Source organism: Myxocyprinus asiaticus, chromosome 5, assembly GCF_019703515.2.
Source record: "Myxocyprinus asiaticus isolate MX2 ecotype Aquarium Trade chromosome 5, UBuf_Myxa_2, whole genome shotgun sequence".
Lineage (NCBI taxonomy): Eukaryota > Metazoa > Chordata > Actinopteri > Cypriniformes > Catostomidae > Myxocyprinus > Myxocyprinus asiaticus.
Genome location: NC_059348.1, coordinates 23,741,153 through 23,755,697, shown reverse-complemented (window position 1 = coordinate 23,755,697; position 14,545 = coordinate 23,741,153). Strand labels below are relative to the sequence as shown.

The window sequence follows — 14,545 nt, the reverse complement described above, 5'->3', positions numbered from 1 at the left end:
AGGATGATTATGAAGGAGTTGGGACATGGTGCATGATCCGCCTCTTGTGGAGCCGAATTCGGCTCGTGTCTGTTCGGACAGAAGCTGAGTATAACTGCAGTGTGCTGTGGAGTGGTCAGAGTGAGTGCTGCGTGGCAGCAAGCTCATGATAAAATATCTGTGTTGGTTTGGAAAGAAGTTGTAATTAGAGTATCAGTCGACTGGAAGGAGTTTGCTGTTGCATGATTGCACCTGTATTCAGAATGGAATAAATCACGCTCCGAAGGGCACTTTGGAGGGAGAAACAGTCGTGATATTCATGTTAGAAAATGACGAACAATCGCTGGATAGAGCACACCCTAAACGAGCTGTGCGACAAGGTAATGAGGCTGACAGGTATCACCTGTGGGGAAGAACCAAATTAAAAAAGCTGGGGGGGTTGAAATGGTGGTTGGATTGAAGAGTTCATCTTTGTTTCTCTCGCTTTTTAATAAAAAAGGCATTGTAATGGACTCGAATGGCATGAAGCCGGAACGGCACCCGTTCGTGGAGGCAGCTCGCATGATAAACCGTTCCGGGTGGAAAGTTTAGATAAGAGAACACGATAGCTGTTTCACATTTATACAGAGCAGCCAGTTTGCAGAAGCAACTTCACGCTATAAACTGCTTCTGCGAATGGAGCATAGAAAGAAAGAGTGAAAAATATAACACTTAACATGGTAGTTGTCAATACTGCAAAAAACAAATGAGCTGCTGTGGCAACTTTTGTTGAATAACAAGATTGTTTGGATGGAAGAGCTGTTCTGATGAAGGTGAATGCTTTGCAGCGAAGTTGCATCCGATGATCCAACTGGCTGTGTCTGTTCGTGGACAATTGGCGGGGCCGAATACCAGAAAGACTGTCATGTCAGGAGAGTTGTCACAGGTAAGCAGCGGCTTATATACTCCTACTTGCGTGCTGTGATTTGTCAGATTAAAATTAACATGCTCCTCCCGAACCTCTGTTAATTAACTACATATTTTGTGACTACTGGTTTTTAAACAGAGTGGATCAGCACACAGGGGTATGTAGGGCTCTATTTCTACAGAAGAGCCCTCCGTAACTTCCTATTTTCACAACCATCATTATTAATCAGTCATTCACATTTTTCCCACACACTGCTTGTGTAGGTTATGGATCTCATATAATACTAAAATATGTATTGTTCATTTCTAGAGTTTATCAGAAACTAAGCATGTACAGGCATATGTGGGTGACTAAAACCACAAGAGTTTCAGTCGAAAACTAACATCTCATTCCTTCCAGCCATAACAAGAGCCAATTTAGTTTAATTGAGCTTCATACTTACTCAATGAGATCGCCAACTGGATGTATATGTCTTAATTTTCAGTGCTTTCTTCGGTGGGGAATGCCCTGTGAGGTTGGTACAGAAAAGTTTCATTTAGCTCAGAGGAAAAGAAGACTTTTAATATTTCAATTTAAATTCCACTGATTCACTTTCTTGTATACTCATTGAAAACTCACCTAATCCCTGCCTCTTGTGCAATTGGGGTATATGAGAGTTTGGATAGGGTGTCGCTGACCTGGAAAGATAAAAGGAAAACAGCATCTTTTTTTTTAGATTGGTTGGTTTGCAATCAGAGATAAAGAATGTGCAATTCAGCCAGTGACAGTTCAGTTGTAGGTCTAATTACAGTATAGAGACCTTTAGCTTATCTTTTGGCACTGTGTTCTAAACACTTCAAGTGTTAAAGGGGTTAAATGGGAATAACATTTTCCATGGTCTTTTGAAATAAAACAGTTCCTTGGAATTTGAAAACATACTGAAACTTTCAGAACTCAAAAACTTCTTTCCTAGTTAAAAAAAGACCATTTATTGAAACTTCTTTAAGCAGCTAAAACGGCTTGATCTGTCCTTCCAAAACTTTTCACATCTCACAGATGAGTACATTTTAACACATGTAGGACTGCACACATTTACACTTCAATGAAGGCTATTCTGTGTTCAGAAACTTTGCACACCCAGTCACGATGAAGTAATAAAGGAAAAAGCTGGATAGAGTATTACTCCTAAAAGTAAAAAGTAAAAAATAAAAAATAACGATAAGGGTAAGGGTAAAAAGGGGGACACGTCTTTCCTTGTGCTGTTCCTGGCTGGGTGTACACCTGCCACTCTACACAACCTTCTAAGAAAGCCCAATTTAAAGTTGCACTATGAAATCTTGGGCTCTCTAGCGACATCTGTGGTTAAAACCTAAAATTGCAAGCAACTTGCAGAGGAACATTTTACGTGAGTTATGATTCAGCACTGCTCTTCTGGTAAACAAATCTCATGGTTTGAGGTTACCTGGGGTGCTTCTCATTCCTCGTTTCCTTGCTCCACCCTTTTAGGAAAGAATGGAAGGAAAGGAAACAAGGACAGAGGGTTTGAAGCAAGTGCTTCTCATTTCCTAAATTGTGCAACCTCGTTTCCTCGCTCCTCGGTCCTCGAGCACGTGACCCAGAAACCGATCAACGTCTGCCATCATTAAGGGCGTATCAATTCTCTAAATGCACTGTGAGGAGGCAAGGACAGAGGATGGATGAAGCTTACCAAGGACACTCGAGTGAGGAAACCCAAGAGCTTCCTATGCGAAAGGCTTTTTGATCGAAGCACCTGACACTTGCATAAATTCTCCTCCCCCTTCACATCTGACTCAACAGTTTTAATTCATGTTTGACCTTTGTAGTTTAAATAGACCATATTTGTCACATTCTTCAACAATGCGTCTTGAATTATTTGGATTTATTATGAATATATTAATAAATAAAGTTTAAATAACATAACTGCAAGCACGCCAAGGTACTGCAGCTGCACAAAAACGTGCTGTGAAGTCACCCTTGAGTGAGCAGGACATTAAAATTAAAGTGAATTAAAGTGAAAATTAAAGTGGTGACTAAGGCTATCATTCTGATTAACATCTTTCTTGTTTCATGGAAGAAAGAAATTCATACAGGTTTGGAACAACACGAGGGTGAGTACATAATGAAAGATTTTATTTTTGTGTGAACTAAAGAATTTAAGAATGGCCGGTTGTTTATTTTCAGCAAGATCCCTGATTATTTCATTCTGATATTGTGTCACATTTCAGTGTGAATTGTCCTGTGAATCTGTCACAGTGTAGGGTAGGACATGAAGGATAATGCACTATTTTGTACTAGACAGTAAAGCCGCAGCTCGCAAGTAAATACAGCAAAGCGCTGTTTCAGAGCAACTGTTTAATAACCCAGCAGCACAAAAAAAAACAGCCCATTTAATTTGAAGGGTCAAAGAGAGGGTAGATATGGTCATAAACACTCAATTCTGTCATTTTTCGGTGCCAAAAAACTTTACTACAATTATAAGTGGACCTCAGAAGAAAAAAAATCTGTAATATGAATCTAATTTAATGAGATAATATATAAAAAGTAGCTTATGGGTCGAATATTAAATACACGGTTTCTAGATTAAAAGTCATTATTTTCATAGTCTGAGTGCTTACGTGTGAAAGGCAGTGCTATTAGAGAAACATTCCACTCTCTGGAGAAGAAGTGGTCTTGCAATGCCAAGCTAGTCTTATATCACAAGCGTGATGTGGGTTCACTTTCTCACATTAACTTTCATGCACAAATGTAGACAAACACATACACACATTTTCATGCTAATCACAAACATGCATGCATACATACACACAAACAAACATAAAAATACACAGATCTAAATGATAGCACGTATTTTGGGTTTTCAAATCTCACCTCAGAACACCTGCGGAAAACCAAACCTGCTTCCTCAGAAAGTTATTTTTGTACCTGATAAAATATGATCTCATTTACTTTCATTCTTGCAAATCTAAACTGCAAATAAAAATATTCTTTTGTTTTCATGTTCACATTCATGGAGCAGCTCAAACACTGAATTTTAATTTTACCATAAAGCAGCACAGAATTGAGGCAGAGGAGAGCATTTTCATTCTGCACAATGTCTACAGACTGCGCATTCCAATCGTGAAACTAAGGGAGAAGGTAAGACTCCGTGCTTAATTATTTCCCCTCATTAAACTAATTATTTTGCCTCTAAAACATTCCTTATAGTTGTTCTTTACACTATATGGCTGACTGAGTCAAAACAGATGTATTGATGTATATAAAACAGAGTTGAGATGTATTTCTCAGGACTTGTAAAAACATTGGGGGTAACCTGATTCTGACAACCACCATCTATCATACCTCCTGTCTTGTTAACTTACAATGATTTTTCAGAGTTTCCTGTGTCTCTGTTGCTTAATATGTTGATCAGAGGGATGTTAAAAAAAACTGCACTGTTAAATCTGAATGAGGTCTTGACTCTCAGCCTTTGTGGGGAATTTAGAAAGCAGAGACAGGACCTAAATAATGTGATAATGTACAAAATACTCCACTCCATAAAATACTGTACTTTAAGCACTTTCATTAGACCCAACAAATGTTTAAAAAAGCACCATAAACTATCAAAAACAATCTAGAACAGCTGTACTCAATATAATTTGTCCATTGTCAACTTACCTATTCTTTCATGACAGCAAATAATTATAATTGGCTTGTGAGAATTGAAATTAAAGGTTAGTAAATGCTTATTGCATTGGGACTGTTAAGACAAAACTCACACCACCTATTGATTTTATGGTTGTGTTATCTGACTGTCAGTATACTACCCCAGTAACCTAATAATCAGAGAATGCCTGCAAGGTACATAGCAAATCCATATCTCTGTTTTCGATCATATCTCTGTTTTCATCAACTACATGATAAAATGGCATATGCTGTGAAGATTTTAAAGAAGATGAAAGGTGAGAAAAGGTGAAGATATAACCTCCAAATAGCTGTGTGTGGTCACGATGAGGACATAAGCAACCATAAGTGAAGTTCAGCTACACTAAGACATGTAAGGTTCCAAGAGAAACAGCTTTAAAGTTATTTTACTCTTCACTTAGCTTTAACAATTGCAATGCATAAAGTGAATGTACTGCACATGCAACAAATTAAAGTAAAAAAAAAAAAAGTAAAAAAAAAAAAAAGGGGAATGCTGAACAAGATCTGGATGATAGAGACCTGTTTTTTTTTTTGTTTTTTTTTTTCATTTCAATCTTCCACTCAGCTTGACTTGCAGTGGCAAATCTGAACTGTATGTCATGTCCTCATTACTGTATACGTTTATTTAGAGCAAATTTAATAGATGTGGATGTAACCTGCATACTTACTAAGCTAATTTACATGTTAGAAGATTTCTGCCAGGCAGAGATTATTGAGAGGGATTAACTAAACCTTGAGAACACACTGAGACCTATAAATGGGGCAAAACACAGTGACTGTTTGCTGACTGCACAGTCTAAAACTAGGCAAGTGAAGTATTGTGCACACTTTTTGCAATAGTGTCACTGCTTCAAGACCTACATACATGAATGTTGGTGTACTTCTAGATCTACTACTAAATCTGCTGTTCAATGTACATCCATGCTAGCACAAAACAATAGGTTATCCAAATATACAGTGGAGTTTAAACATCACATTGAAAATCTGGGATTCAAAATCTAATTGAAACCTGTAAATAAAACACATTTTCAGAATTTTGAGCAATTTACAATAAAGAAGCATTATGAAATAAATAGCGGACAAAATCACTGAGATCACATTTGTTCCCCATTTTGATGGTTGATGTGATCTATGTTTAACCCCGGCCGGGGAGCCCCCGGCATGACGTACATCCCCCCCACCCTTCCTCTCCGGGGGGGGGTGGGGGGGGCGTGCCTTATGCCCCGACTGCCGGCGGGTCCTCCCCGCCTTCCTCAACCTGGGAGGAGACAGGAGGGGAAAAAACAACAACAACAACACCACCACAAAATGGCAAGGGAAAGGCCAACACGGAGCGACAGAGAGAGAGAGAGGAGAGAGAGAAAAAAAAACTCACCGGTTCTCTGATGCGCCGTCGCGTGGTCCTCGATCACTACTCCACCCTCTCAGGCGGACTACAGCCGCTCCTCCCCAGTCGGACGGCAGTGGCGCTCCCCTGGGCGGACGGCAGTGTCGAGGACCCTGCGACGGGAATCCCTCCTCCTTCCCGGGTTTCGGCACCAGTGTAAGGGGGTTCAGTGGAAAGGAGGAGGCAAGAACCGGCTTGACAACTTAAATAATAATTTAATGAACAATTTAAACAAAACACACAACCAAACACACAGCACAGCTGTCTGTAATTCTCTCTCTCTCGAGCTGTCGTCCCCGGCCACCTTTATTCCTCGCGCGCCCCATCAGGCTGATTGGGGACCGGGTGTGTCTCATTCCAGCCCGGCCCCGCCCTCCTCGGCTCTACAGACAGATTGTGTTCATTGCATGGCCTTTCGAAATTTTACATATTAACATTTAATCTGTCTTTGTATAAGGTTAAATATTATAATAAAGATCACAAGGTTTCAGTTAGAATTAAGAGCTGTACAGAATCGTAGATTTGACTGTCAGTTTTCAGTCTTTATTTCATCTCTCCAGCCCCCTCAGTACAAGGTGTCTGACTCATATTCAGCAAAAAAAAAAAATTTTTTTGTCTCAGTACTGTCATCATAATTTCACTGCTAATTCTGATTGGCAATCTATGATTTCAAAATAAAATCATTTAATTAATTAAAAATAAATATTTATGTCACAAACTAATTTGTTTACTCACTGTGTAAAATCCTAATGACATTTCTTTAAACATTTTTATTCCACTTTTATAATTTTGTCATTACCTTTCCAAAATCACGGACATCGAAGAGATCAAAGGCTTCAAACATTTCACTCTTCTTCATCCAAAATGCATCACAACAAGCAGACAGGAATGTACGGATATTCTTCAGGCAGAGGAACTAAAAGAGCAAAAAACAAGATTTTGTTAAGATGGTTGATGATGGATGATCAAGAAAGATTAGTTCCTTTCCTATTTTTTATTTATATGCCCTTTAGTTGCTATAATTTTTTTTTATTTCATTCTTAGGACTCAAAATATCTAAATGTTTATTTACTCGTTTGTATTCACATACTGTATCTCTGTGTGTGTGTTCCAATTATTACACATTAGTGGACAGAAGCAGTGTTCGAATTTAGGGGGGATTGGGGGTTCCTGGACCGCCCATAAGAGTTAAGGGACCCTAAGGCCAAAATAATGTTACTTGCGGGGTCCCCTGGTGTTTTATCAAAACTAGAATACTAGAAACCTAAAAATAGATTTTTTAAATTTATTTTTTCAAATGTTTGCGGTGGCACAACACGACAGTATATGTCCATTATCTGTCCCAGTTTTCATGAATAATCCAAACCAGTTTTTTTACGTCAGAAAATTCTAAACATGCCCGAGTGTGTCACACACTGTTTTCTAAAGGAACTTACATACGGTGACTGAGTGACACTGGCAAAGTGAATCCTCATTTAATTCTTCTTTGATATATGAGTGTTGGTACTCCTAAATTACTAACATTAAATTATCTTTTATCTTAGAACTAAACCTTCGCTAGAGGTTACTTAATATGCACGCAGGTAATATGCACATAGTTTTGATGGTTTTTATCTAACACTACATGTTAGCTCAGGATCAAACAGTTCTTACATGGAAGCTATGTGGAGAAATATCTTTGTCTATTTATTATGCTGCACATCATGTGAAGTGTGACCCTCCATCAATATCTTTACATATGCAATTCATGACTCAGGTCACGTGATGCCATGCAAGAAGCAGACGTGTGAACGACGAGCTCTGCGCACTTTGCTAAATTTTTTATTATTCTCATATTATAATCTGGTGAAATTCGATACACCCAGTTACACATTTGCTCTTTGAGGTAAAACATGGCAAAGAAGTCAAAATCATCAGGCTCTGGAGACATTAAAAGACACTTACGTGTTCAGGATGAAAGCCCCGACAGGCCTACAGACCGGGGAACTCGATTTGGATGGCGCGGCGGGAGAAGGAATCCAGCGACAGTTGTCCAACATATCGGTGATGATGACGAAGGTTCTTGCTGACTTTGAGGATCTCGCTGTAATACGTCAATCGATTACGGCGATGGAAATAAAATTCTCTGAGTTAGTTACAAGAGTGTCGGATGCTGAGAAACGAATCGATTATTTGGAGTCTTCGGAGAGGGAATTAACTGCTAATCCAACCGCGACCAAAGTTGATCTGGAACGTATTCTTGAAAAGCTTGAAGATCTTGAGAATAGAAGTCTCAGGAATAATGTCAGAATTGTTGGAATTCCTGAGCATGAGGAGGGCAAAGATATGGTGAAATTCCTAGACAAGCTTTTCCCGAGTCTGCTCGACATAACAGGCCACAAGCTGGAAATCGAGCGAGCTCACAGAGTCCCTGCTTGGAGATCTGCTGAGGGAGAAAGGCCCCGATCGATTCTGGCCAAATTTCTGAGGTCATCCAATAAAGAGCTCGTGTTGCACCAGGTGAGGAGCAAAGGTTAGCTTTCTTGGAGGAATCATAATATTTTCTTGTTCTCGGACTTTGCGAGTTTGACAAGAGAGAAACGCGATCGGTTCAAGGAATGGAAGAAACTCTTGCATTAGCGAAAGATCACTTTTGCTCTGATGTTTCCGGCCAAACTGAGAATAGAAATGAAGGACTGTCCCAAAGTATTTACATGTCCCAATCAGGCAATGTCTTTTATTGAATTAATGGGTGAGTAAACCATTGGATGTTTCTCATGTGAGTGGGTCGACTCGCTGTACTTACTCTGGCTTTTGAGGAAGCTGGGCATCATTTTGGTTTCTTTTTGCGTTGGCTCCGCCTAGCGGCTGGAGATTGTTTTGTGAATAACACTTTCCTTAAAGAAGCTTTTGCATTGACCAAAGATTACTTTTGCATAGAAGTTCCCGGCCAGTTTGAGAGTGGACACTACGGATGACCGTAAAATATCTACATGCTCACACAAAGGATGTCTTTTATAAAGTTGATGGATTGTGTAAGTCATGGTATATACTTTTATGCGGCCTCCAAGTGAATTGACTTGACCATCCGGGGAACCGGGATGTCGGTTTTGTTTCTTTTTGTGTTGGCTCCGCCTAGCGGCTGGAGCTTGTGCCGTTTACGGGACACTGGAATGATTATGTCATCCGCTGAACTCATAACAGCTGGCTCACTGAACATTCGTTTGTCTGTCCGTGAAACTGAACGGTTTTATATCAGCTGAAATTTGTTTTGTGGAGGATCACACCTTTAAAACAGTTCTGTGAATTAATCTACATGTTCTTTGTGTTCATTCTTCCTTTTGGCTGGGGGTTATTTTACAAAGTGGGTTTATGTAATTTTGCTTCACAAATTTGTGAGGCATGCACACATTTTCCTTTTTTCTGTTTGTTTTGTTCAGGGGGAAGTTCAGGGTTTGATTGTTTCACTAATGGGGAATGTGGTCTGTATGATTTTGTTTTTGACACACAGTTTTTTTTTTATTATTATTATATCAATATGTCAATTGTTAATATGAGTGGATTGTCTCTCTCCACATGGAATGTGAATGGGTTGGGGCACCCCGTAAAAAGAAGGAAGATTATTACTTTTCTTAAAGGTAAGAAATATGATATAGTGTTTCTTCAAGAAACACACCTTTCTCCGCAGGAAGCTGAAAAATTTGGGAAGATATGGGGTGGGCATGTTTTCTTTAGTGTTGGCTCAAGTAAGAGCAAGGGAGTCATTCTATTTGTAAATAAACATCTACAATTCAAATGTCTCAAACAGATTAAAGATAAATTAGGAAGAGTCATTATTGTTTTAGCTGAAATTCAGAGGCAAAGGTTGATTTTGGCTAATATTTACGCACCTAACGCTGATGATCAGGGCTTTTTTATAGATCTTGAAGGGATGTTGCAAACTGCTGGCACACCTCATGATATAATATTAGGAGGAGATTTTAATCTTTTGATGGATTCAGTCCTTGATCATAGTGAAGCAAAAATGTGTAAGCCCCCTAGAGCAACATTGATGCTTCACAGGATGTGTAAAAATCTTGGTCTTACAGATATTTGTAGACTTTTGAACCCATCTGGTAGAGAATATAAATTTTTTTAATCAGTCCATAAGATTTATTCTAGAATAGATTTTTTTTTTATATCCAAGTCCCTCATTTCATCCGTTGTGGATTGCTCAATTGGAATATATAAAAAATAATACTATTTTGTCGCGGAAAGTGGAGTTTTGGCTATTCAGGGCAAGACAGTCACACTTTGAGTCGGGGGACAAAGCAGGAAAACTTTTGGCTAGATATATAAAGCAGAGAGAGTCTTTTTCTACCATTCCCTCAGTGAAATCTGCTGGTGGTAAAATATTTACCACGGCCAATGCTTTTAAAGAATTCTACTTTGATCTCTATAGTTCCACATCTTCGTCTACTGATGAAGATATTAGAAACTTTGTGGAACCATTAGATCTTTCTAAACTGACGACTGAGCAAAAAAATTCTCTTGATTCTGAGATAAACTTGGAGGAGCTTGGCGAGGTTATTAAGGCCTTGTCTACAGGCAAGGCTCTGGGGCCTGATGGCTTTGCTGCTGAGTTTTTCAATTCTTATGCTACAGAACTGGCTCCACTTTTGCTAGAAGTTTATGCTGAATCATTAAAGAATGGAAAGCTTCCGCCAACCATGACACAAGCCCGGATCAGTCTGATTCTTAAAAAGGACAAAGATCCAAGCGAGTGTAAATGTTACCATCCAATTTCCCTGATCCAGTTAGATGTAAAATTTTTGTCAAAAATTCTGGCTAATCGATTAAGTTAAGTTATGACATCTCTTATACATATAGATCAGGTGGGGTTTATTCGGGGCCGCAGCTCTTCTGATAACATTATGTGTCTCATCAATATCATGTGGTCAGTAGCGAATGAAAAATCTCCGGTCGCTGCCATCTCAGTTGATGCCTTAAAGGCATTTGATATGGTAGAATGGGATTATCTTTTTAAGGTTTTGGAAATATACAGGTTCAGGAGTACGTTTATTTGATGGATTAAGTTACTTTATAGACACCCAGTAGCGGCAGTAAAAACAAATGGACTAATTTCAGATTATTTTACTCTGAATAGGGGCACTCAGCAGGGTTGCTCTCTTTCCCCATTATTGTTCTGTCTTACCCTGGAACCATTAGCAACCACGATAAGAAAGGAGGATGATTGTCCAGGGGTGGTGGCGGGAGGTATGGCGCATAAACTCTTGCTTTACGCAGATGATATTTTATTATTTGTCTCTGACCCCAGTAGATCTATACCTTGCCTCCACAGAATTATTAATTCCTTTTCTACGTTTTCAGGAAATAGAGTCAATTGGTCTAAATCCGAAGCTTTGTCTCTGACAGCGTACTGCACAGAAACGGCTTTCCAGCCGGGTGCTTTCCAGTGGCCCCAACAGGGCATTAAGTATTTGGGTATTTTATTTCCAGCAAATTTGTGTGATTTAGTTAGAGTTAATTTTGACCCCTTAATAAAATGGTTTTCGAGCGATGTGGGCAGGTGGGCTTCATTACATTTATCTAAGATTGGGAAGGTTAATGTTATTAAAATGAATTGTATTCCAAAATTCAATTACTTACTGCAGTTTCTCCCTGTAGATGTCCCCCTCTCTTATTTCAAGCAATTTGATAGCATAGTAAAGTCCTTCATTTGGAATGGTAAATGTCCCAAATTACATTTCAATAAGTTACATAGGCCGATTGACAAAGGTGGGCTAGGCCTATCCGAGATTTTATTTTATTATTATGCATTCGATCTCAGACATTTGGCTCACTGGTCACTTCCACCTGAGAGAGCCCCTCCCTGGTTCTGTATAGAACAGTAAGTTCTTGCCCCTATTTCGCCACTGCAGAGCCTTTCTATTAAATTAATCGGAGAAGCTAAGTTACATCCCGTTATCTCGCACTTGAACTCGGTATGCACAAAAGTGTCCAGACTGTTTAATTTTGACATTTTTTTTAAATGTTGCCTCAAGTATATGGCTGAACTTCAAACTATGCATCAACAAGTCCCCTTTTTGCTGGTCAGAGTGGATTGGGAGGGGGGTTACTACACTCGGTGAACTATATGAGAATGGAGTGTTGAGATCCTTTCAAAATTTGGTTAAACTTTTTGGGACTCCTAGATCTCAGTTCTATAAGTATTTACAGCTGTGCCACCTGCTCTGTACTGTTTTTGGGAGTGGTTTACACCCTCCTAAAGTGACAGATACTCTGGGAGTGGTGATTACTGCTTTTACACAATTACCCAAATATACCCTCTTTATGAGTCAGATAACTGACAAACTGTCAGGAATGTCCACTTATGCAGCGAGGGTTGTTGTTGGAAATCGCTCATTTCCGTTGTCTGATGGTTCAGATCAAAGTTGTGATTTTATCAGGTCACTGGAGTGAAACAGGGGCATCTGGGAAGAGTCGTTCAGGCCAGGGCAGACTGCCTGAGACTTCTCAGCCCTAACACTTACTCACACAGCACCAAATCAGACAGGGCATTCATCTGGACGACTTTCGGGTCCCTACCAAGAAATTATGTAGGCCTACATTTCAAAATGTATGTTTCATTAGCTCAGTGTTTACTCAGTTTGTTTAGTGTTTTCCTTAACAATGTGGACTGGCTGAGTGATGCCGTATACAAAGAGTGCAATGTATTTCTACCATTGGGCCCTTTGTAAAGAGAAGTCTGTGCTGGCACTGTCACTGAGGCCACATGGAGTACTACGGCACTTTCTAGTACTAAGAAACCATAAACCGAAAGCAGCATTTCAGAAACGTGTTGAGTGTGAGGTGTATAGACCCACTCATATACATAAAATGAAGACCAAAATAAAATGCACTGAAAAGGATTCTGTTCATATAGGCTACAGTACATGAAATACACGGACAAATCAATGCTCTCTCATGAAAGTTTTACTTAAAATATTAGTAAGTTATTTTTCTACTGTCTACTATCTATAACGGAGGAATAGTCTTAAAAGAACAGTAAACATGTCTATTGAAGACGCGCTTACCTGTGACATCTTTGGTCTGAGATTGATCTCTCTCAGGTTAATGGTGTCGGGTCTGGGATTATTCAGCAGCTGGCACAGGAGGACCCCATCTCTAAGTGTCTGTGCTAAATCAAAAACCTGCGCCGATCATGTATATTAAACATCTGTCCTTCGCCATACTAAAATACATTTGCCCCACATTTCTAAGTTTCCTTTTCCGTTAGTTTGTCACTATCTGATAGGCTCTCATCGCAACTGCAAAAAGTCTCATACAGTAAATTTTATACCTCATGCAGATTTTCTCTCCTAAATATGTCCCACATTTCCTGACTTTAAAGGCAGTATATGCCTATGTTGTAACAACTGTAAAAAAAAAAAGAGAAAGAAGTCAATAATTCTCGAAATTAAACACAAACTACACATAATAATCTAATAATAATAATAATAATTATTATTATTATTATTATTATTATAAAGGGTAGTTTAATGAGTGCAAAGCAGTTTCTTAAAGTTTTCTTAGATTTTAATGGTGGAAGTGGCTCTTTCAGTGCAAAATTGGGCAAAGCGGACATTCCAGATGGATTAAACAGAGGGTGCTTCTTAAAATAGTGGGGGTACTCTGTATAAAGTGGAAATGTATCATAATTACACATTTTTTAATAGATTAAATCATGTTTAAATGCTACTTAACGTAAAGAAACGTTTGTTTTTTTAATGTACAAAACATTTATTGCTTCAGGTTTTTTTTCCCCATGATCTGTCGTTGAAAATTACAGCAAAATTCTGCACCTGCAGATTAGGACATACTGATTTGCACAATTATACACGTTTATATGTTTTGATGCAGCAATTGTGTGTTCACAAACTGCAGGGATTTTTGTGTGTTTGCTGGTATTCAAGGAAATCTGCTTGCCAATTCACAGTATTAATCTTACATATTCAATTGAGCAGAAGTGTACAATTGTTTTGGTACTGGGGCCACATCAGCCGTTAAGTAGAACATGGAGCATATAGAAGATAAACAATTCTGCATAGTTTTATCTTTTAAGGCCAGACATGCACTCAATGAATGCACAGTTTTCTGAAGTGTTTACTAATGGGAACATTCTGCGATTGCTTGATGTTTTACTGCTATACTTTCTATCATGTGTTAGTAAAACTAAATAAAGGCTGAATACAATTATTAATTGATTATTTTACCATACTTCAATGCAATGGTAATTTAGTATTCAATTTAACACTCTACATCAGGAGTCTGGTTTAATAGTAAAATCAAATATTCGGGAAAGAGATTCTAAAAGCTTATTTTAATGCTGGCTGCAAAGTGGACCCATTTACTTGTTTTATTCTCAGAACATTATCAACCTGTTTACACGCTCATGGGTCATTATGTGGGTCTTGTCAGTGTTTGGCACCCCATTCAGCACACCACTGAATAAAACAGGCTGCATGACACTGATAAATGATTACTACCAGAGTAACATTCACATACAGGTGTGAGGGACTTCAGCATTTTACAAATAACACAAAGAATAAATATATTCCTCTCTCACTTGG

At 38.8% G+C, this 14,545-nt stretch overlaps 1 protein-coding gene across 1 annotated transcript in view; it reads right to left on the bottom strand.

Annotated features, from left to right (window-relative positions):
- The window catches only part of vav3b (vav 3 guanine nucleotide exchange factor b), a gene marked incomplete at its 5' end in the record, with an annotated part of 83,075 nt that extends 69,940 nt beyond the window's left edge, over positions 1–13,135 (bottom strand). The window contains 4 exon segments of the mRNA XM_051698360.1: positions 1,325–1,393; positions 1,505–1,563; positions 6,754–6,870; positions 13,010–13,135. Of these exon segments, the coding sequence (XP_051554320.1) occupies positions 1,325–1,393; positions 1,505–1,563; positions 6,754–6,870; positions 13,010–13,135 (371 nt within the window).
- Positions 13,136–14,545: the final 1,410 nt, after the last annotated feature.